This window comes from Lampris incognitus, chromosome 8 (assembly GCF_029633865.1).
Source record: "Lampris incognitus isolate fLamInc1 chromosome 8, fLamInc1.hap2, whole genome shotgun sequence".
NCBI lineage: Eukaryota > Metazoa > Chordata > Actinopteri > Lampriformes > Lampridae > Lampris > Lampris incognitus.
Genome location: NC_079218.1, coordinates 36,541,829 through 36,566,843, shown reverse-complemented (window position 1 = coordinate 36,566,843; position 25,015 = coordinate 36,541,829). Strand labels below are relative to the sequence as shown.

The window sequence follows — 25,015 nt, the reverse complement described above, 5'->3', positions numbered from 1 at the left end:
GGCCCAGGGACCACAGCACCTTGCCCGGAACTGCGCCCAAAGAGGAAACACCGAGGGTGATCAAACAGGACGCGGAAGCGGGGCAGACTAAGCTAACTGCTAGCCCAAGCAGACCAGCAGTCCTGATAGTCATCCTGGCGTTTGTTCCCTTGGACAATGTTTTTTTTGTTTTGTTTTTTTTGGATGTGTGTTCTTGTAGTTTTTGGATGTGTTTTTGTGTTGCACTGTGGTGAGCTGGGGGAAAAAAGTGTTCCTGATTCCTGAGTTGTCTTTCATTCTGTGTTGTGTCTCTTTCGATTTCATGTCACTGGTTTCAAACCCGGACTGTATCTAGGTACGATCAAGGACAAGATATTTACCCGAACGTGGACTGGTTTATGTTAGGACTATGGTTTCTATGGTTTGAATGAGTCAGAGTCATGTCACTGTTTTGGTTTCATGTCAATGTCCCACTGCTAGAAATACTTCCCCACTTGACTTATCGACATTCAGTTTAGGCCCATGGACACCGTCAAGGTTGCTGAGATGTTAGAAGTGTGCATGTCTTTTTGAACCATGCTTACCCAGAAACCCTGTTTGCTAAGGTGTATCTATGCAGAAGCACGCTCAAAAGTTATGATTACATTTGTCAAGTCAATATTATCTACATAGCCCATTATCACAAATTACAAATTTGCCTCAGTGGGCTTGTCCGGTACATTTTCAGTCATCTTTGAAGACTTTTAAAAACAAATGTTTATTGACCTGTATTATTTTCCACCAATTCCATCTCATTCGTTTCTTATTTTCATTTCACTATTGATTTTTTTTTATTATTATATAAATTGTACTCACTTGATTTGTCTTAGAAAGTGTTTTTACAAAAGTATTCTCTAAATTAGGATTATAGTTATAGTGGTGAACGTTTTAAGTATTCAGAGGTCGGTGGCTTTTTCCTGTCAGTCGCAAACTTAACTTGAGCTGACTTTTTTTCCAGTGGAAAAACAATGTGGTTTGGGGCAGTGAATCATCCACCATCTTGTGACTACAGTACGTTACAGCAAAATGACCTCAGAATGGACTGGTCTATACACCAGCAAAAGAAAGCATCAAAGGTGGATTAGTTTTCATGTAAAATTTCTGGAGCGTCCAGCTAGCGTAGCGATCTATTCCGTTGCCTACCAACATGGAGATCGCCGGTTCGACTCCCCATGTTATCACTGACTTGGTCGGGTATCCCTACAGACACAATTGTCTGTGTCTGCAGGTGGGAAGCCGGATGTGGCTATGTGTCCTGGTCGCCTCCTCTGGTCAGTCGGGGCGCCTGTTCGGGGGGGAGGGGGAACTGGGGGGAATAGTGTGATTCTCCCACGCGCTACGTCCCCCTGGTGAAACTCCTCACTGTCAGGTGAAAAGAAGCGGCTGACGACTCTACATGTATCAGAGGAGACGTGGTAGTCTGCAGCCCTCCCCGGATCAGCAGAGGGGTTGGAGCAGTGACCGGCACGGCTCGGAAGAGGGGGGTAATTGGCCAGGTGCAATTGGGGAGAAAATAATAATAATAGAGAATCAGGCATTGCAGATTCTAATATGAAAGCATCTAAATATGTGTTTAAGGAGTATTAAAGGAGGGTGAATACATCCTGTGAGGTGTATTGTGGCCTCACCAGACTCATTCTTTTCGATCACTTCCACCACTTGGCCCACATGCAGGCTGATCTCGGTGCTCTCCTGCTTCTCGTAGTCCGTAACGGCCACGTACTGGTCCAGGAGGAGTGGGTCTGCTGAGCTGGAGTCTCCTGTTACAGAAGCAGACATAGGAAACGTTCCCTTTTATTATTTTTCTATGACCCAGTCAGGGATGAGATCTCAGTAATGTAGCAAAGCCTGCTCTCCGTATCCTCTCGTTTATTGAAACTGCGTTAAACAATTTCATGGTATTGGATTTATAATGCTTACAAGTCCAAAATCTCAATTTGTTCAAACAATGGTTTCCAGATTTCGTGAGATATTGGGCAAAATGAGATGGAAAGGAGGCTTATGTACAGTATGGAGTTACACCAAGGCAGGATGCAGATGAGGAGGTAGGTGGTGTGATTGGATTGTTCGATTAGGGGAAAGAGGAGGGCTGACGATGAGGGTCAGAATGAAGGACAGATAGTGGTGTTATGAAAATGTAAAGATTAAGAAATGGGGGGGGGGGCAGGTTGTACCAATCATCAACATGGCTGTGACTTCCACACAACAGCAAACCAGCACCACAAGAACCCACCACCAATGTTAGAACCAAACCAGATGGAAAAATAAAACGAAAACACCCATCGTGAACTCAGTGCTCCCATTCGGCCAGCATTAACATCTCATTATCGAGTCTTAAATCTTTCAGGTAGAGCCAGATATGAAGAGTATTGGCAAATTTCCTTTGCTTTAATCTGTTCTTATAACAAACAGTTTATAGGCAAAATCTGCGAGATTTAAATCAGCCCAACACTATATCACACCTTTTGGAAAATATTAAAATTCAATTTGCCTTGTCGGCATGACAAAATTGATACATTTGTATTGCCAAAAGCACGGTCAACATGAATATTAAAGTGTATTTTTAAATGTATGAAAATCAAAGTATCCAGCAGCCTGTTGTACATTAGCCCTCAACAGTTCGATGACTTGTTAAGCTGATCAAGGGTAGAGGATAGGACAGGAATCGATACATTACATTGCAGGGAGCCTTGTATATCTCCAGGGTCTGCAGCATCCATCAAACTTAGTAACTCCAATATTTGTGGTTGACTCTGATGTGCAATATAAAGTTGTCGTCTTTTCTTTTTTCACATAACTGGAAATGTGAGGTCGATTTAATCAGATCTTAACAGTAGGTGGGCACATTGTCCCTTTGAATGATCCTGCCGTCCCTACCGTAGACGATCATTCAGGTCCATAGTAAAAGCCTGCTGCTTTCTCCACTCCTCTACTCCATGACAAAAATCCATAACTCTAATCCACCTTAACACCTAGTTTGGCCCTGGAGTTCACAAAACATTCCCTGCTATCCCTCATCCTCCCCTAGGGTACCAGGGCAAGCGCCAAGCTTTCCTCAGCGTCAAGTCCCACATGCCTGGTCAGGGAAGGAGAGTAGGGGAGGTCAGGCTATTAAGCAACCCGGGGAGGTGGTCACACACACAGCACAGCCAAGCATGACAATCTGTTACTACCTCGCTTTAGGAAAGTAGTCGCTCTCTCCACAAGGCCTGATAGGGAGGAAAAAATGAACGGAGAGGTAACAATGAAACAAATGGCATGGATGCAACTTAAGAATGTTAGATGAATGGAGAGGAAAGGGAAAATAAGACAAGAAAACAACGAAACAAAAGTGAGACGGCTCTTTGGTAGACTGACGCTTTCCAGAGCACCAAGAAAACAGTCTTTGGGTGTTAAAACCACTTTATACTCAGAGAAGACGTTTGTTTTGTATTCATGGAATAGCTGATATCAATGAAACGCAGTCTTTGGGTGAACAGTTGGGTGTGTGATACTACTTCACCAATAGATGGCGACAATATCCCATATTAGTTATAATAAACCGGATACAATAACAAGGAAAATTCTGTTATGAATCTGAACTCTGGTTAAAAAAAAGTATTTGCTAATATAATTTATATGATTTGTTTGCTTAATTTTCTAGATCAATTGCCACGGTGGTTATTGTAGCAATTTCCAGATGATAGATGCAATAATATTTAAGAATTTGAAAGCAAAGCCTGTGTTTTTTCATGTGCTCTTATCAAACACTATGAATTGTCTTGGTGCACGTTAGCCAACCCATCTGGTATTCCACCCAGGTTCAAACAAGTGCCAAGAATTTTAGCAAATACTATTTGAGCCAACTCTGATAAGATTATATTGTTGCCAAGTAGCACTTTCTGAAGTCTCTTGGCATCAATGAAAGAACAATTAACTTAATAACACATCTGAATTCCTTTCTCCCTCCATACTCACCCCTTTTAAAGACAAAATAAAATGATGCACCCGAACAGCACCTTATCAAGTTCAAATGAATACATAAGTACAGCTCGGTCTTACCTGATTTTTTCTTTCCGATTGCTTCTCTGGAAAAAAAAAAGAGGAAAAATCACAAACATGAGCACAAGGAAATGTAAATCATATTTCACTACTAAAGAAGCAATTTCTAACCTACAAAATTAAATCCAATTTTTAACATTTCCAGTAATCTGTGGGGACTACCTGTGAGCATATATGGTAAGAGTATGTGATAAGTTGCAATGTTACAATTTCCTTTAGCAGACACGTTTATCCAAAGCGACGTACATCTGATAAGTGATCCTTGAATTCCTTGAATTGTTTGCTGTGTTTGTCTTGCACTGTTTGGTGAATCCACAGCCCTCATTTCATTTTTAACATGTGCCTGCAAATTGTTTTTAATGACAATAAATTGAATTGAATTGAAATTGAAGTTTAACATTTACCTCTCTCTATAAGGTCTATAACAATGCCAAACACTTAACAATTTCCTTTCACTCTCTTTTTACTCGCGCACGCACGCACGCACGCATGCACACACATACACACACACACACACCCTTCATTGGCTTCCTATCCATGTTAGATCAGACTTCAAGGTGCTTCAGCTGACTTATAAAATGCTAAATGGGCTCGCCCCATTATACCTGTCTGATCTCCTTAAACCGTACAGTCCATCTCAACCTCTTTGCTCTCAAAACACAGGCTGCCGTCAGACAATCAAGAGTCTGCTGTGTCCTCTAAATCTAAATTTAAAACTCATCTTTTTGCCTTAATGTACAATTAGCTGCCTTTAAATTGAGTACTTAACCTGTACTGCTTGGCGGGTGGGTTTCTGTCTCAATGACTTTACCAAGCACTGTTCTGCCAACGTGATTATAGAGTATAGATTATTGACTATTGCAAAGTGTTCTCTTCTCTCACGTCTTTTCTCTCTCTCTGAATGATGTCTTCTCCTTTCTCTTCTTGTGTGTGTGAATGGTGTTATGTGAGTCTCCTCTGTGTGCACGTGTAGTAGGTCCTCCTCCCAGGTCTCCATGGTGATGGTGGTTGCCACCTGGACACTGCTTGGCATCCTCATCACATTTTCTTTTTATACCTCTTATAAATTCCTATTCTATTTTAATGTTGTATCCTTCTCTCAGTCAGATGTGTGACCAATGTCTTTTCTTGTCTCTTCTCCTGTGTATGTGAATGGTATGATGTGGGAGTCTCTCCTGTGTGCATGTGTAGTCTGTCCTCCTGTCACATCTACATGGTGATGGTGGTCACGTGGCTCGGGTCCTGGGCTGTTCTGGTGGCATCTGGACACTGCTTGGCATCCTCCTCATCATATTCTTCATATATTTTATAATTCCATTATAATTCTGTCATCCTCTTGCATTGTTGTATTCTGTAAATTGTGTTTTTTTTCTGTACACACAACATCCATTGCACATCTGTCCGTCTTGGGAGAGAGATCCCTCCTCTGTTGCTCTCCCTCAGGTTTCTTGCTATCTTTTCTCTCTCTTAAAGGGCTTTTTTAGGGAGTTGTTCCTTATCCGATGTGAGGATCTAAGGACAGGATGTTGTGTTGCTGTAAAGCCCACTGAGACAAATTTGTAATCTGTGATATTGGGCTATACAAATAAAATTGACTTGAATTTAGATGTACATATTTTCTTTTTCTACCTCTGTGATTCTGTTTTAGACATACTTTATCTCTCAAGCAGAAACTCTCTCTCTCTCTCTCTCTTTCCAGCTCTCTAGTAGGGTAAAGGTGGATAGCTGGTCTGTAAAAGTGGGGCTCCAGTTAAGTGTGATAAAGCATCTGCTGTGTCTGGTTGATTCATTAGCAGAGTAAATACTCCATGAGTTCACAGCAGCAGCCAAGAACTGATTTAATGTCCAGATGCCCAAAACAGCCACTGAGGGTTAATGGGGAGTGATCTGCCCTCTCTCCCCCTCTCCCTGTCTATCCCTCCGACTAATTCTCTCTCACAATCTTCCTCACTTTGCGATCAACGTACCCCCCCCTCCTTGCTTTATAGCCTCGTCTCTCCTTCCTCTTTCCATCCTGAGTATTATATTTCTCTTCCTCACCCTTCCATCTCCCCTTCTTCGCTTTCTTTGGCAACTCCCCCTCTCATTTTCCTGCATTTAATACAAACACTCTCAATCACAAAAAAAGCACTCCTCAATTGGCAGGACTGTTAATTGGCACGGCTCTAGTTTGTGATAAATCTTACACCCATAACACTGCACCCAACATGAAAAGAAGGCAGACCCAAGCTCCACTAGTGATTTGGACTATCAAAGGGAAGCTGTGTGTGTGTGTGTGTGTGTGTGTGTGTGTGTGTGTGTGTGTGTGTGTGTGTGTGTGTGTGTGTTTTATACTGAGGTGAACATGGGGTCGAATAATGCACCAGACCAGAGACTCAGGGAGTCAGTCTTACAAAATTAATTTAACCAGTTTACAGTCCGCCAAACTGAATAAGCCCACCTGCTCACTTTACTTTGATGCTATTCAGGGTCTGGTTAATCTAAACCATGTTTCCACAAGAACCCTTTATGATGCCTCCTCACCTTGGGTGAGTCAAGTTTTAGAGTCAGATGTTGAATGGGCTCACAGACCATCATCACAGGAAGGTTGTGGGAGCAGACTATCAAAGTGGCTTTTGTGTGGAGTCACTGTAAGGCTCACTTGTCAGGAATTCAAGCAAACCAAGTCTTCTCATCTCAAACAAAACCCAGCTCAGGTTGATGCCTATTGAGACAGGAGTGGTTTGAAAGAGAACCCAATCGCTTTTCTCATCTGCCTAACCTTCCACTTTTCTGTCCCTCTGTTCCCGAACACTCCTCTCCCGTCCGACCACCAATCGTTTTTCTTCCATCGTCTCTTTCTTTTTGCTCCACTTCCTTTCTTCCCCCCACTCGTCCTCTCAACTCCTCTTCTCTATTTTCTTCCTGCATGATCTCACCTTATTTTCCCTCTTATCTCCTCTGTTGTGGTCTACTTGGCTCAGCTTCCTCCTTTCTTCTCCTCTTTACAATTTTTCATCTTCTCTTCCTGTAAAAACATCCCTCATTTCCCTCTTATCTTCCCTCTGACTGCACACCCATTCCAAAACTTTTCCCCTACTCTCACTCCTTTCCCTTCTTCTCTTCTCAGATCCTCCTCTCTATCGGCCATTGTTTCTTCTCAACATTTCCGCTGTGTACGGCCTCTCGTCTCCATTCCTCTCCTGTTGTACAGCGACTTCAGTTTCTTGGGAGAGACAGGCTGAGACGACCCCCCCCCGCTTCCTTCTGAGTTATAACCAGTGATAAATCCTCCTCCACATTGACTTGTGTGTCTGTAGACCAATCCGGCTGTCATTCAGCCAACTGCCAGGCAGCCTTAGCAGAGAGCCATAATCCGATTTCAATAAAGACAAACCAAGGTCTTTTCTATATTCATCTGCCTCCAGTAAACGCTCCCTTCTCTTTCCCTCCCTCTTCCACCAGACGCTTGGGGTTTTGTATGAGGAGAAGTAAGGCATGTGTCCTTGGCGGCTCTCTGCCATGGAGAACTGATGACTTGCGGTGGTGTATGTGTCTGTGCGAGTGCATGTGTGTGTGTGTGAATGAGGAAGTGTGCAGGCCACGACTATTCACACACGCAAACAGCACATTGACAGATCTGCCATTCCTCTAGAAACATTGCAGGTCTGTTTCTCAAACAATCGGGCGCTAGGTTGTGGACCTTGGAGATGTGTCTAGGTAGTTATGACTGCACCAATAAGACTGACAAACAGCCACAGAGAGATTAAGTATTTCCACACAGACACGTGGTGGTTGCTCACTCATCATGTGGCTGTTGTTACTTCATTTGTGCAAGTTGTGTGGATTTGTCAGGTCAACAGCGGGCGGCATGGTGTCGGGATGTGATAACACACTTTTTTGGAAGCAGATGTATGAAAATTATTATGCCTCATCTTAAATAACATATCAATGAACAGATTGGTTTAGAAATTAAAAAAAAAACTTTAATAATTTATACCACAGAATAGAATAGAGTACTCTTTACTAGTCATTTTGTACATACATACAAATGAAATTTACTCTCTGCATTTAACCTATCCTATAGTATAGGAGCAGTGGGCAGCCACCAGGCAGCACCCGGGGACCAACTCCAGTTCGTCTTCCCATTGCCTTGCTCAGGGGCACAGGCAGGAGTATTAACCCCAACATGCATGTCTTTTTGATGGTGGGAGGAAACCGGAGCACCCGGAGGAAACCCACACAGACACGGGGAGAACATGCAAACTCCACACAGAAAGGCCCTGGGACGGCATGGGGTTCGAACCCCAGACCTTCTTGCTGTGAGGCAACAGCGCTAACCACTGGGCCACCGTGCCGCCCATGATGTAAGAAACCTCAATTTAAAACTCTAAGACAAAGCACGCACTTTTACATCGTAACTTGTGACACAATGGACTCAGATGTGAAACTTGTTTTGCTTTTCGAGGGGTAGACACAATAGTACTATATTCTTAAATAGGCTATCAACCAGTCCATCTGTGTGTGTTATAGAGAACACTTGGAAGAATGGTGGCCTTAGTGGTCATGATGACAATCAACGAGTCTTGCTTTGCTCCATATGCAGTATGAGTAACAGAAGTCCGACGTTCGTTAGCTTTATCTTAATCAGACCCTCTATCGAGTCCACAGCCCACATGTATGTTCTTTTTTTTTGGGGGTGGCCCTCCTTTTTCTCCCTAATTGTACTTGGCCAATTACCCTATTTTCCAAGCCCTCCTGGATCACTGCTCCACCCCCTCTGCCGAGCCAGGGAGGGCTGCAGACGACCACATGCCTCCTCTGATACATGTGGAGTCGCCAGCCGCTTCTTTTCACCTGACAAGTGAGGAGTTTCACCAGGGGAACGTAGCGCGTGGGAGGATCACGCTATTCCCCCGCCCGTCCCCCCCCAAACAGGCGCCCCGACCGACCACAGGAGGCGCTAGTGCATTGACCATGACAGGCTTCCCAACCACAGACATGGCCAATTGTGTCTGTAGGGATGCCCGATCAAGCCGGAGGTAACACGGGGATTCAAACTGGCGATCCCCATGTTGGTAGGCAATGGAATAGACCGCCACGCTACCTGGATGCCCCCACATGTATGTTCTGATGAAGGTCTGATTGATGGACAGCTCAGCTCATGAAAATAAATTTGCGCAGATCTAAAACTCAGTTTTCTCTTCTTCTATGCACAAAAAGCTTGAGAAAACCTATCAAAAGAATTTGCTCTCAAATGGACTGTAAGCTGAAATATCAAATACACATAAACGGGCATATTACAATTTTGCATTTAAATTGGCTCAACGGTGTGTCTTTGTCTATCCATGGGTGACTAAGACTAAGACTAATGCGAAATCCTTGGTTATCGAGGTGAGTTGATGACAAATACATTACAGCAACAACTGAGGGGAGTAATTTCAGGGGAAGGAAAAGAGCATGCGTAATGACACGCACGCCACCAAGAGATGCCCAGTACAAACATTCCCAAAACGCTGCATTGTTCACCCACTAATGAGTGACGAGACAGAATTAGACCACTGTGAGCCAAGTTAGTTTTACCCTACTAATCACGCTGTTGCACTAGTAACCCTAAACTCCCAGCCCAGAGGAAATGCCTTACTGAAGGAGCTTCAACAGAGACTAGTTAAGAGAGCGGATGGTATTACCCATTCACTTAACTAGCCTCATTTTACCAGCCAGCCAAGCATTTCCAACCAATAATCTTCAAGCCCCAGCTCACCCTTCTCCATCCAGAAGGGTACTGCTATGCTTATGTGTGTGGTAAACATCACAAGACGTATCAGCTCAATTTCCTGCAGAGCGACGTGACCTCTCAACATCTGGTGCCAGACATCAGTATGTGATGACGGAGCAGTTAAGGCTAATGCCGCAGTTGACAGCTGTTGGTGCTGAAAACATCTCATGGGTTGGAGCCTGTATCCTACATTATGGTCTCTGGGAAGTCAGCCACCCTTAACCCAGGCTGAGCAAAGGGGCTGCTAACCTTCAGAACAATGCACTGGTGATGGAGAGTTGCAGTGTGTGCATTGCCATACGTGTTTATATGTGTGTGTACGTACAAGTATACATGTTTGCATCTATTGTTTATGCTGGTGGGGGAGTTCATAGTGCCTTTGTGACTTGGTTTTGGCACATCATAGCTGTCAACACTGGGTATGATGCAATTGTTTTGGATGAGATTGAGTGTTTCTTTTAACAAAGTTATATATATATATATATATATATATATATATATATATATATATATATATATAATATATATCCATCCATCCATCCAACCATTATCCAAGCCACTTATCCCAACTGGGGTTGTGGGATAGCTGGAGCCTATCCCAGTAGTCATTGGGCAGCAGGTGGGGAGACACCCTGGACAGGCCGCCAGTACATCACAGGGCCGACACATTCACACCTAGGGACAATTTATTATGGTTGACTCACCTGAACTACATGTCTTTGGACTGTGGGAGGAAACCCATGCAGACACAGGGAGAACATGCAAACTCCACACAGAGGATGACTCGGGATGACCCCCAAGGTTGGACAACCCCGGGGTTTGAACCCTGGACCTTCCTGCTGTCCAGTCTTGCATATCCAGTGCATATGGGTGCATGTATGTATGCATTTATATATACATATATATCCATCCATCCAGTATCCAAACCACTCATCCTGTTCTCAGGGTCGCAGGGTTGTGTGTGTGTGTGAATGTGTGTATATATCTCAACACGGATACAAGAAAAAAGTTTTAATGCATAGCAGCACAGGCCTGTTTCATGCGTCTCGCACTCATCGGCTGCTAATGGCCTGTATCCGTGTTGATATTCCGCTTCTCATTAGTTGAGCACTTACAACACCACTGACGGTTTCGGAAAAAAACGCTATATATATATATATGTATATATATACATACACTCACTGGCCACTTTATTAGGTACACCTTGCTAGTACCGGGTTGGACCCCCTTTTGCCTTCAGAACTGCCTTAATCCTTCGTGGCATAGATTCAACAAGGTACTGGAAACATTCCTCAGAGAGTTTGGTCCATACTGACATGATAGCATCACGCAGTTGCTGCAGATTTGTCGGCTGCACATCCATGATGCGAATCTCCCGGTCCACCACATCCCAAAGGTGCTCTATTGGATTGAGATCTGGTGACTGTGGAGGCCATCAGAGTACAGTGAACTCATTGTCATGTTCAAGAAACCAGTCTGAGATGATTCGAGCTTTATGACATGGCGCGTTATCCTGCTGGAAGTAGCCATCAGAAGATGGGAACACTGTGGTCATAAAGGGATGGACATGGTCAGCAACAATACTCAGGTAGGCTGTGGCGTTGACACGATGCTCAATTGGTACTAAGGGGCCCAAAGTGTGCCAAGAAAATATCCCCCACACCATTACACCACCACCAGCAGCCTGAACCGTTGATACAAGGCAGGATGGATCCATGCTTTCATGTTGTTGACGCCAAATTCTGACCCTACCATCCGAATGTCGCAGCAGAAATCGAGACTCATCAGACCAGGCAACGTTTTTCCAATCTTCTATTGTCCAATTTTGGTGAGCCTGTGCGAATTGTAGCCTCAGTTTCCTGTTCTTAGCTGACAGGAGTGGCACCCGGTGTGGTCTTCTGCTGCTGTAGCCCATCTGCCTCAAGGTTCGACGTGTTGTGCGTTCAGAGATGCTCTTCTGCATACCTCGGTTGTAATGAGTGGTTATTTGAGTTACTGTTGCCTTTCTATCAGCTCCAACCAGTCTGGCCATTCTCCTCTGACCTCTGGCATCAACAAGGCATTTTCGCCCACAGAACTGCCGCTCACTGGATATTTTCTCTTTTTCGGACCATTCTCTGTAAACCCTAGAGATGGTTGTGCGTGAAAATCCCAGTAGATCAGCAGTTTCTGAAATACTCAGACCAGCCCGTCTGGCACCAACAACCATGCCACGTTCAAAGTCACTTAAATCACCTTTCTTCCCCATTCTGATGCTCGGTTTGAACTGCAGCAGATCGTCTTGACCATGTCTACATGCCTAAATGCGTTGAGTTGCTGCCATGTGATTGGCTGATTAGAAATTTGCGTTAACGACCAGTTGGACAGGTGTGCCTAATAAAGTGGCCGGTGAGTGTATATATATATATATACACATACACACACACACATATAATATGCATACTTCAAATGTACATGACTCTGTTGGGGAACACTGCACATGTGTGTGTGTGTGTGTGTGTGTGTGTGTGTGTGTGTGTGTGTGTGTGTGTGTGTGTGTGTGTGTGTGTGTGTGTGTGTGTGTGTGTGTATGTGTGTGTGTGTGTGTGTGTGTGTGCGTGCTTACTCCTTGGGTGGGTTGAGGTCTTCAGGTCTGGTCTCAAAGAACACTCTGACCTCTTCGCACTGGGAGATGTAGACCGGAAGCTGGATCAGGGCCTAACAGAACAGAACGGAGATTAAAAAAAAAAACGGACAAACAAAATCAGTTAAACTACTGACTCACCACACATAGAGAAACGATGGCGTTTGAGTTCATTTTGTTGAGGCCGCTATAGTTACTGTGAGGTGGCCTGGTGCAGTTGCACCTGTGTCTGATCAGTGTAATTGGTTCGAGACAGGTTCACATCATGGCCACATCTCCATGACAACACATACTGAATAAATAAGTCTCGGACATTAGAAGGAGAAAATACTAAAAAAAAAAAAGAAAAAAGAAATCTCTACACCTACTTTGCCTTTGCTGATAAATGTTATCCAAAATCAAAGCACAGTTGTAACTCATATGTATTGCAGCCCGCTCTGCTAACGATGGAACTGACATATGAAACATTTAAGAAGAGAGTTAAATGATTTGGAAAGCCAAAAGCATATTAGTGACGAGTAAATGTAATAACCCCCCCCCCCGGCATTAAATACTGCTGAGTCATAGCATTTCATCTTCGTTTTCTTCCTCGGCTCTAATCTCTATTCAGTTCTGTTTAACCCTCCTTTTTCCTCTCTCTCTCGCTCTCTCTCTCTCTCTCTCTCTCTCTCTCTCTCTCTCTCTCTCTCGCCCTCGCCCTCTCTCTCTCGCTCTCTCTCCTGGGGATCTGGAGATGATCACTGGAAGAAGTAACAGATGAGGTCTGACATAACCGCTGGAGATGAAAGACAAACAACCTTCCTCATTTCTTCCTTTATTACTCTGATCTCTGTCCAACGCTCTCTCTCTCCTTCTCTCTCACAACACACAAGACTACACACTACGACACATCCTCAGTCACTCTCCCCCCTATCTTTCAGACACATGCATACACACACACACACACACACACACACAAGGTAACACAATTGAGCTCTCTCTTATTGATATAATTCATCTTAAATATTTAAAGAGACACGTGCAGGATTACACATATTACACCGTCTTAAGGTTTCCACATGATTCAAATAAACTAGTGCATATGATGTGCCGTCCAATCACATGGGGTAATAACATCATTCATCCCTTTTCTAAATGGCCAAAGTTAAAGGTGGGGCGAGAAGCTGTCTATCAGAGAGGTATGAAAATATAGATTTTTTTTCTTTTTTAGAGACCCCCCCCCCCCAATTTTACTTTGGCCAATTACCCCACTCTTCCGAGCCGCCCTGGTTGCTGGTCCACCCCCTCTGCCAATCCAGGGAGGGCTGCAGACTACTACGTGCCTCCTCCGATACATGTGAAGTCACCAGCCGCTTCTTTTCACCTGACAGTGAAAAGTTTCACCAGGGGGACATAGCGCGTGGGAGGATCACACTATCCCCCCCAGTCCCCCCTCCCCGCTGAACAGGCGCCCCTGACCGACCAGAGGAGGCGCTAGTGCAGCGACCAGGACACATGCCCACATCCGGCGGCTCCCTCCCCCCCGAAGACACGGCCAATTGCATCTGTAAGGACGCATGACCAAGTCGGAGGTAACACGGATTTGAACCAGCGATCCCCATGTTGGTAGGCAATGGAACAGACTGCTACACCACTTGGATGCCCCAAATTAATGCAATTCTAATAAAATAATGAATGCACATGAGAGAGAATGGTAGATGTGTTTCTTTATCTCTATCTAAATATGGATCTTCATCCATGTTATTCATGGTGAGCAGTGAGCCGTCAACAGCAGGACTTACAGACCAGCTGAAATCCTGCCCGATTTCACACCATTTTCAGCACTTGGTTTTAAGCGTGAGGCGGACCAAAGTCGTCTCTCTCTGTCTCTTAAACAAGACACACATTGGACGAATTCTCCCTGTCTTTCCGTCACCTTCAGCTCAGGCTTCGAAAAGGGCAGCACAGAGCGAGATAATCACCTTAACAATCCACCCCCCCTCCCCCAATCCATCCAGAATGGCTGCATGCTGCTATCAGACAGGTGTTTGTCGACTGCACTGTGATTATCACTCAGTGCATGGTGAGTTGGGCTGCTCTGTCTTAGCTACTGGCAAGCACAGCTCTACACGATCCATCAAGACTTCCACTGCTGGCCTCTTCCTCACTCTTTAATATTCCTAAGTGCATCGATACTGTCCTCTAAAAGGAGAATCTCTCTCCCTCTCCCTCTCTCTCTCACACACACACACACACACACACACACACAAAAACACTGACCTTGTAGCTAATAGAGAACACTGGCCCCACTTTGTTCATGGCAGTGGTCCCACTCCTTTTCTCCAGCATGGGCCATTGGCATGGACTGATACTGGTATACATTTTGTAAGTATGCGAGGGCATATTGACTTGTCTTTGGCTGCCTTAACACAGCCATCGCCCCAAATTTTACTTGTGTGTGTGTGTGTGTGTGTGTGTGTGTGAGACAGAGAGAGAGAGGGGTAGAAAGAAAAGACCGGCGTGTGTATGAGAGAGAGAGAGAGAGAGAGAGAGAGAGAGAGAGAGAGAGAGAGAGAGAGAGAGAGAGAGAGAGAGACACACACACACACACACACACACGTGCGCATGCGCATGCAAACGCCAATGATGAATTCCAGTTTGAAATGGCTGTTTTATGACTCAATTTCTCCCATTTTCCAGCTACATATGCCCCAACAGACAGAGAAGCTCACTAGTCCCTGGCTGATTAAAGTGTTTTTACTGGTGACCTCCAGAGGACCCTTCGTGGTGTGAGCCTCATGCCCCGGACCAGAAACTATATCTGGGGTCAGGGTGTACTTAGCGCTGGCCAGTCTCTCTGTGGATTTATGCTCCCGTTCCAGCCAGCCTGTGGCGTGTCATCTCATTACAATTCTCCCCAGACAGGATGCGGTGAGGCTGGGGGTGGGGGTGAGGTGCAGTGGGGTTTAAGGCACATTACGACAAATGGACTTTATGGTGTTCTTTAAAGCAGAGAGCATTAAGGTAATTGTGTGTGTTTGCGCGTGCGCGCGTTTCTCAGACAGAGGACAAATAAGTCTTCTGGATGAGCTCCAATGAGCACAGTCATGTTGTGACTGAGCCTGTGTACATCCCCCACCCTCCTCTTTCTCAAAGGAGGCAGAGGAATGTTTGGAGCCCTGATGAAAATGAACAAAGAAATGTCAATCTTTTGTGCTTTTTATTCTCATCTGCACCGGCAACCCCCCACCTCTCCGCACTTTTATCATTCCTACCAAAAAAGGGTTTGGATATATGCTTATTTTCATCTACTGGATGTGTCTTGATAAAGACTACACAATATCTGTGCAGCTGGGGTAGGCAGTTTTTTATTTCATGGTGTCATTGAGCAAAAATTCCATAATAACCTTAAAGCATATTGTAATTCAAGTGGTCCGAGGGAAAACTAGACTTCTGTACCTCCTCTGGGATCTGCATTCAGGTTTTTTTTTTTAATCTAGCCTATGGAAGATTTTAGCCAATCACTAGTCATTTCAGAGAGAGGGCGTTCCTATTGGTTGGTCTACGTGCGTACACGATCAATTTGTTTCCGCCCCGCTGGCAAATTTCCGAATTTCAGGGTGGCTGCCCTGCCGGTTGCTTGTGGTTGTAACCTTAACCCTAAAAAATCAGCAAGACCAACTCAAAATGGCTGCTTCACATTAACAATATTTGTGCAACTAAGAGATTCGCCGAATAAAATCATATTTTACATGGATAGATTATCGACTACGATTTCCTGGCTGTAGAACGTAAAAGGCTGAAGTGCGACGTGGAGCAGCAGAGGTCACTTGGTGGGCGGGGCTTAGCGGAGTGCTACGAGGCACCAGAGAGAGGCGGAAGGATTTGCATTGGAATGTTCAATGATACCTACTGCAGCTTTAAGGAATGCCAGTGTACGTGTGTTCGTCTGAAGCCAAGTTTTTATTAAACTGCACTGAGAATCATGTGAAGAATTTCATTCCTTTCTGTGGGTTGGTAGAAACTGTTTTTCATGTTTTGTTTTTTGTTTTGTTTTTTCAGACTGCATAAGACTTAGGATACTTTTTGGTGTTTTGGATTGTTTGTTTACTTCCTTTAATGAAGTGTGGTCTAAAACTGATTTTATTTTCGGAGCGGGATACAAAAAAAAAGAAAAAGAAAATGCAACAAAGTAGCAACTTTGAAACTTCCTTGCTGGTGAAGCTAAACTGTCTATATATATCACCAGAAAGAACAAGAGGGAAGGGAAACTGTGTGAGGAAATAGTCCCTGTGTTCACCTCTCTCGTAAAAGCCAGAATTTTGATTTACGTTTCATAAATTAATGAATAGCATGGTTGTGCTTGTAAATCAGTGGTGATGATGAATTAACGTTTAGTGATGTTTTCAGATAATGTTATTTCTGTCTGTTTCCATGAGTCTGTTTCGAAGCTGCTGTAAATTTGTGACATTGTATTAAAGTTGTTTTTTTAAAAGTCAAAGTCATTCCAAGGTATACTATCAACATCATATATAGTTTGTTAATCAAAACTATCAATACTTTTACAAAATATCATAAGAGAGTTGTAAAAAATCATAACCCTGGGGCGTCTGGGTAATGTAGCGGCCTATTCCGCTGGCTACCAACACGGGGATCTCGGTTCAAATACCCGTGTTGCATCCGGTTTGATCAGGCATAATTGGCCGTGTCTGCGGGTGGGAAGCCAGATGTGGATGTGTCCTGGTCGCTGGACTAGCGCCTCCTTTGGTCGGTCGGGGGTGCCTGTTCAGGGGGGAGGGGGAACTGGGGGGAATTGCGTGATCCTCCCATGCGCTACGTCCCCCTGGCGAAACTCCTCACTGTCAGGTAAAAAGAAGCAGCTGGCGACTCCACATGTATCGGAGGAGGCATGTGTTAGTCTGCAGCCATCCCTGGATCGGCAGAGGGGGTGGAGCAGCGACCGGGACGGCTTGGTAGGGTGGGGTAATTGGTCGGATACAATTGGGGAGAAAAGGGGGGGGGATCATAACCCCTTCACCTTTAGCATAAGATCATCCATATTTCTACAGCTTTACTTCACACAACATTTTCTACTAAGTGAAAGACTGTGTGACCGGACTAGTGACCCTGGACCGGTGCAGTTTATGTTGCTTTGTGCCCACAATCGTAGTTTTTCCTTCACTTAATGTGGCTCCTCACTGGTGCAAAAACAACATGAAATTTCACAACCAGGGGAAAATCCATATGAGTCAGGCCGAGGCTGTAATCTTTGACAGAAAGTCTGAGACGACGTCTGTTCTTAGGAAAAGAGGCATAATTGCGCTCCAATTTCACACCATCAACCTGACTTTGCATTGAGGTGGGTGAGATACACAACCAAGGCTGCTCCTGGAAAAACAGAACTATTTACCTTTGACCCTCTGGATGAGGGATTCTGATAAGAAGATCAGTGAAATATGGCAATGAGGGGGGGGCAGGGGGGGGACGGGGGGTTGACATTACGCCGGAGATGTCAAATGACCCATCAGCCACCTGGGGGATTTTTTTTCATGCCACTCTTCTACGGGTAATCTCATCTTTTTACCATCACATAGCCATTAGCAGCTGCTTTGATATTGTTGGAACAAACGTTTGTGAAATGCATATTTTAGTGACAAACAACCTCCCCTGCTCTCACACGCAAGCAAACCTCAAACCAGCATGATAACAGATGAGCTTATGCCCTGTCAAATGTTAAAATTAAAAGTCTTTTTATGGTGCTTCCTTCTGCCTGCCAGTGTATTTTGTGGCGGAATATGAAAAAATAACAAAAAAGCCGCACATCAAGTCCTATTACTGGTATGCGAATAGTTCCTTGATGAATTAAACAGATTCTGAATCCCATTCAAAATCTCTTAAATAGAATCTGATCGATCACTCGATAACCGACAAAACCACTTCTGATGTGAGGTTGAAAATTCCTCTTAACAATCTGCAAATGAGATCCCAAAGCAAAAAAAAAAGATAAAAATAAAATTAACATACCTTCATACACTAACAACTACTTTGACCTGAGCACCTAAACCCTTTACTTAGAAGGGGCAAACTATTCCCGTAAACATACCACACCCATTTAAGACACAAACCTATTTTTCATTAAAGTGGTAAAAGATGTTGCCTAAACCGGCTGTACGTTCCTTTAACCTCGTAGGACCCTCAATATTTAGTGGAGCCATAGCCCCCGGTCCTCAGCGCAGTTGATGCATATTGTAACGTGCATGGATAAGTAGACACGTTGGTCCTTGACTAACGGGTCGGACCCTTTAGTCGACTGGTTAACGTTGTCGCTTGCGGAGTGGAAGATACGGGTTCGCATCCTGGCTGTGGTGACGGTCTCCCAGACGGCCCCCCGAATTTGCTACATTGGTGTCAGAAGTGGGATGCTGAGACCGTGAGGTCATCGGAAGCGTGTGCGCCCAGAAGCGTGAGGGAGCTGATATGCTGAAGCGCGGGGATGCGCTTCCCGAAGGAGGGGGGTAGTGTAACGTGCATGGATAAGTAGACATGTTGGTCCTTGACTAACGGGTCGGCCCCTTTAGTTGACGTTAACGTTGTCGCTTGCGGAGTGGGAGCCACGGGTTCGCGTCCCGGCTGTGGCGATGGTCTCCCGGACTGCCCCCCGAATTCGCTACAATATAAACATAGTCTTCACTAAGCCTTCAGCGATGCTGGTTTTCATTGGGGGGGGGGGGGTTAAAGGTGAACAAAAAAGCACAACTTCAGAGTTGTGTCACTCGGTGATGACAGTAATTTGTACAGTGACAGTTTATTGAGGCCGTTTTGCCGGTCGGTTTGGATAATAACAGGTATTTTCTTATGAATGAGAGTTGAAAAAAAAAGAAAAGAGCAGCCGTGGCTAAGGATATGGCCCATACTAGCTTGCAACAACATTCCCAAATTTCCCTCTCTTGGAAAACCTTCAAAAGGCGCTTATGGTTCACAGGCTGCTGTAGCAGGCCTTTTAAAACTAAACAACAACATGGGCTTCGGGCTATACTGCTGACTGGAGCGACGTCAGCAGCACTAGCTAGCACTTCCCCATCGGCTAAACTGCCAGACAACCAGATGGCTGATACCACAAGATGAGTGAGATACTTACTCATACCCCACCAAGTAAAAAGAAAAAGGAAAAAGAAAAAAAATCAAAGAAATGAATGAAAACAAATTGTATAAGCTGATTTTTCCACACCTTGCTTTGAATACAAATGATGCTTGAATAAAATGTATTAGCTGATGTAGAGTTGGGTCACATCTATTTGTGAAGCATGTCACAAAAACATATTTTTGTCAAATATTAAAATGTCGCATTCATGTCCTCATGTCTTTTTTTTCCTCATGTTTTTTAACTTTTCCCCCCTTTTTTTCCCCATTTGTATCCGGCCAATTACCCCACCCTACCAAGCCATCCCGGTCGCTGCTCCACCCGCTCTGCCGATCTGGGGAGGGCTGCAGACTACCACACGTCTCCTCCGATACATTTGGAGTTGCCAGCCGCTTCTTTTCACCTGACATTGAGGAGTTTCACCAGGAGGATGTAGCACGTGGGAGGATCACGCTATTCCTCCCAGTTCCCCCTCCCACCTGAACAGGCACCCCGACCGACCAGAGGAGGTGCTAGTGCAGCGATCAGGGCACATACCCAAAATCTGGCTTCCCACCCGCAGACACGGCCAGTCGTGTCTGTAGGGACGCCCGACCAAGCCGGAGGTAACACGGGGATTCGAACCAGGATCCCAGTGTTGGTAGGCAACGGAATAGACCGCTGCGCTACCCAGACGCCCCCTCATGTCTTTATGTTTAGCATCCCACCAAGACAAATACCTAGTATGACCAAACTTACATGACATTAAGCAAGTTTGCTCAGACTATTAAGTGCTATACAGCATGAACTTGAACTCTTAAAACTGGAATCCCCGTTGTCAGATCACTTGTTGTCAGCATCATCATATACTTGTCTTGATGGGTGCTATAATACAAATGGCGTTAGAGGACCACACTGAATTTAGATTCATACAGGTGAACCTCAAGTGCAGATAGCAGCAAAACAGTGCCATCCTTATCCTGTTTAGTTAAGCGGAACCACAAAAACAAAGAAGGAACTGGGCTAGAAGCTAACTAGTAGACAAAAGTGAATGCAGACTATTTTTTTCTGGTGCTATTCTCTTCAATCATAACACACACACAAAAAAAAAAACTGTTTTCCCTTCATACCCCCTCAAGCATACAGAGTACCATCCTTGAGGTGGCTTGTGCCAAGTTTTATACCAGAAATGTTCACAGTCTTGCTGATGCACAACTCGGCATTGTGCCACTTGGCAAGACAGGGTCTTGAACCCTCAACCTTTAGTTCAGGTGTGTATCTCTCCTCCCTCTGCTGCACATTACACAGCATCAGTTTAGAAGACCAGGATATATAATGCTTTACGAGCATTCTTGAAACACCATAATCATGAAAAAAATTGAAAAAAAAAAGTTTGAAATCTTGTAGTTTCTAGTAGTTGATGTAGTGCTTAGTTTTAAAGGATGTTATATCTCCCAGGGTGAATGGAATTTTAAAAAGCCAAAGCAACCGTCTCACTTTGACAGCCGAGTTATCCGAGAGGAGAAGAAGAACAGGTAGCGTTTCGGGATTTGAGGAGAATGGATGCCAAGAGGAATATTCGACTCAGCCACAAAACAATGGTCTTCGAAGCAGATGGTCTTGGTTATGCTCAGTGTGAAACATCATATCCTCAAAGAGCAGGAGAGGCGCCCATATCACGAACAAGATAACATCACATTTTCCGAGTCAAAATTAATGCGAAGGGGTGGGATATGTGTTTTTCTTTTCCATTAAACAGTTTGCATGCTTTCTTACCTTCGGATATTTTATTAGCAGTCTGTGTGAAAAGACTAAGTGTGAGTTCTTGCTGGTCACTGTAATGTAAATGCATTTTCAGTGTTTCGGGTGAAGTGCAGATGTAGTAGCCAGTGTACTCACCCTACAGTACTCGTTGATAGGCCTCAGGCGTTTCATGGCCACATCTCTGATATGGCTCCTTCTAAACAGAATTTTCCCTGGAAACATGGCAAAAAAACAAACTATTAGAGACCCACAATAAGATCAGACAAACTTTGGAACACTTTCAGTTGTGGATAGATTCATGGATAATGTCTTAATATCACCCGCAGGAAATAAAGCTAGTCAATTAGCCCGCACTAAAGAAGTCTCATCAATAACAACACTAGGACAGTGAAATAAACAGGGTTAAGAGCTGGGTGAATGCTGGCCTTTCTCACACATGAACAAGGGCGCACATAACTGGTGTGCCGGTATACATATGCTGGTGTTGTGCCGACATTTCACTCCTCGCCAGGATCCCACCCTCTTTCGTTAACACACACAAAGAATCTCTGCCGTTGTTCAGGGTGCCATATTCATCCTTACTTCATTTCAGTCCTCTGCTATTATTATTATTATTTATTTACCCCCCCCTTTCTCCCCAACTGTACTTGGCCAACTACCCCACTCTTCCAAGCCACCCCAGTCGCTGTTCCACACCGCCGAGCCAGGGAGGGCTGCAGACTACCACGTCTCCTCCGATACATGTGGAGTCGCCAGCCACTTCTTTTCACCTGACAGTGAGGAATTTGGCCAGGGGGACGTAGTGCGTGGGAGGATCATGCTATTCCCCTCAGCCCCCCCCCCTCCGAACAGGCGCCCCAACCCACCAGAGGAGGCACTAGTGCAGCGACCAGGACACATATCCACATCCGGCTTCCCATCCACAGACACAGACAATTGTGTCTGTAGTGATCCCCGACCAAGCTGGAGGTAACACGGGGATTCGTAGTAGTAGGCAATGGAATAGACTGCTATGTTACCTGGATGCCCCTGCAATTCTCTTTTTCACTGAAATAAAAATAGTTTCAGATGGACTCGGCTGTTGTCTGTAAAAGGCTCACTAGCATGATTACTTAAAGAGAAATAGACTATCTTTACAAGAGATTCTGGTTTCTTTTCTAACTGCTCATATAATTCTGATGTACATCGAACCAAAGTTTTAGTCTGATACATCCTGATCTCCATTACGCACTCTTACAAGTACTCCAACAGCAACAGGTACAAAATGAGAAGTGGGCAGCAGCCTACTGAAACAGAGAAAACGAGATCATTGCAGCCTGCACAGCAGGGGAAATCTTAAAATGTGTGTGCACATGAACGGGAGTGGGATCCTGGTGGGGAGTGAAACTTTGGCACAACACCAGTGCCTGCATGCATGCATACTGGTGTACCAGTTATACACAACCCTGCTCGCGAATTAATGATTTGGACACAGCTAATTACATCTGTTTAGCAACTTAAATCCTGATCCTCTATTTCAATCTTCAGTAAAAAATAACCATAAGGATGGAGGACTTAAGGTCACCATAACAATAGCAAGAAATGGCTACAAATAGCCCTCTTAAAACACTTATGGCATGCAGGAAATGTGAGTATGTTTTCTCCTTGGGCTCTCCATTAATTCACTGAGACAGACAGAATGTGCGCATGTGAGGTGGGCATGAAGTCAAGGCTGTAAAAAATGATCTTTGGTACCAAAAGGGACATGATTTTTGGTGTTTCTAACTGTATCACTCCCATCTAGGGCTTAAGGTATTTGTTGAGATTTAAGATGAACTCATTGAAACATGACTATCACACAGGAGATCACCTCTGACAGGTCAACCTCCTCCGATTCATAACTCACACTGCTGTGAAATGCTTCCTCTGCTTCTTTATCTATAGTGCCAAAAACTACAAATGTCTCTATGTTTTGTGTCTGTGTGTGTGTGAGAGAGAGAGAGAGAGAGAGAGAGAGAGAGAGAGAGAGAGAGAGAGAGAGAGAGTACATGCACAGGAAGAAAAATAGATGGTTAGGTAAACAGAGAACAAAGAGTAATAGATAGAGAGCGAAAAAAATACTAGTGACTAACAGACAACGAAACAGTGATGCTTGTGATGACTGTGTGAAAAACACTCAATTATAATAAACATTTTGTGCGTTAACCACAGCATCCACCTCCACCCATGCATCCACCTTAATCCCATGCACCAGTATCTCTGCCCTGACCAAAACCCACCAGCTGACTCAGCTATGTGTGCGAGAGAGAGGGGAGGGGGCAAGAGGGGAGGGGGCGGGGCAAATAAAGGCAGTTAAAGCCTCTCCTCACTTAAGGTCCCTGCCTTGCTTAATATATTGTGTCTTAATAGATATGATCTCTCTCTCTCTCTCTCTCTCTCTCTCTCTCTCTCTCTCTCTCTCTCTCTCTCTCTCTCACGCACACGTACACATTATAAAAACAGAGTTAATGTCACATACAGCTGATTCACATATTGGTGCTAAGGAGGAGGGCACCCATGGGCATGTTAATACATCTAATTTCTCGACATGTTAATGCAGAGGTGCAATATGGTGCATGATATGAACTGGAGGATTAGACCACTTCACCTGCCTCATCGAAGGTGGAGACGTGTCACCCCAGTACCCAAAAGCAAACCCTCTACTTTGTTATCGTTTGTGAATGATTTCTAGAGCCTGGGAGTTAGGAGACTTGAAAGTCACCCTCCCTTTACCCAACTGCCATTTCTCCTTCACCTCCTCTGTCTGTCTCGCCCTCTCCCCTTTTCCTCTGCCTTCTTTGCCGTCATTCCTCAAAAAAGAAAAGCTTTCTTGACATTTTCCCAAAGTTGTCTAGGGTCAGTAGAAAAGCATTGACTCAACACTGGCCACTCTGTAGGCAGAGCTTGTTTGGGGAGGGGACCCAGGAAACCGCTGCCTTGGAGCCAAGGCCTCAGCAGGGCAGGGCCCACTGCAAATGTGGGAGCCAGCACTGACACAGGGTATCAAACAAATTTTTGTGCACTGAGAGAAGGGAGGAAAATACAGGGGGGGGGGGGGGCAAGACAGAGAGAGAGACACTTGCATTGAGGAGGCTATGAAGGAGACAAAGAGGAAACAATGAATGAGACAGTTAAAAAGAGAGACAGAGATAAAGAGACAGAGTGAGAACTGAGAAGGAGACAAGAACAGATTCTTAAGAGATAGAGACACAGCGAGTTAAAGGGAGAAAGATAGAGAGCGCGATACAGACACAGCCATACTGAATGGAGACAGACAATGAAGGGTGGTACTGAGAGAGAGCAAGACAGAGAGGGAAGAAGAGAAGTCATAAAGAAATAAACAGTGAGAAACTGGTAAAAAATAAATCATTTCCTGTTGCTTAATCACTAATCACCACTTCCAGAAAGAAGGGGAGATATTATACAGAAATATAGCCAGACAAACTGACCACGAATCAGAGGGCTACGGTTAACAATGCTTGTTATTCACTTCTTAGTCAACACACCACTGGATAAATAAAATGAATTCCTCCCGTCACTCAAAATTTTCTTTCTCATCTAGAGGCTTTGGCAGATTGAGATGTTCACACAAAGCAAGGGAAATAAACACAATGAGTTTTGGGAGAGGGTAGAGGAGATACGCAGAGCATGTGTGCATTGTGCTCCTGTTATTAATGCACAGTAAGGACAGTGT

General features: G+C 44.6%; 1 protein-coding gene across 2 annotated transcripts in view; it reads right to left on the bottom strand.

Moving 5' to 3' along the window:
• sh3pxd2b (SH3 and PX domains 2B) overlaps positions 1-25,015 on the bottom strand; it is a 74,510-nt gene that overhangs the window by 11,176 nt on the left and 38,319 nt on the right. The window contains exons 4-8 of one of the 2 annotated variants that reach the window (XM_056284564.1): positions 21,439-21,515; positions 12,423-12,514; positions 4,060-4,085; positions 3,192-3,227; positions 1,647-1,778 (exon numbers count right to left, since the gene is read on the bottom strand). In XM_056284564.1, coding sequence (XP_056140539.1) covers positions 1,647-1,778; positions 3,192-3,227; positions 4,060-4,085; positions 12,423-12,514; positions 21,439-21,515 — 363 coding nt within the window. The remainder of the gene's footprint in view (positions 1-1,646; positions 1,779-3,191; positions 3,228-4,059; positions 4,086-12,422; positions 12,515-21,438; positions 21,516-25,015) is intronic. The other variant, XM_056284565.1, reaches the window with a different exon arrangement.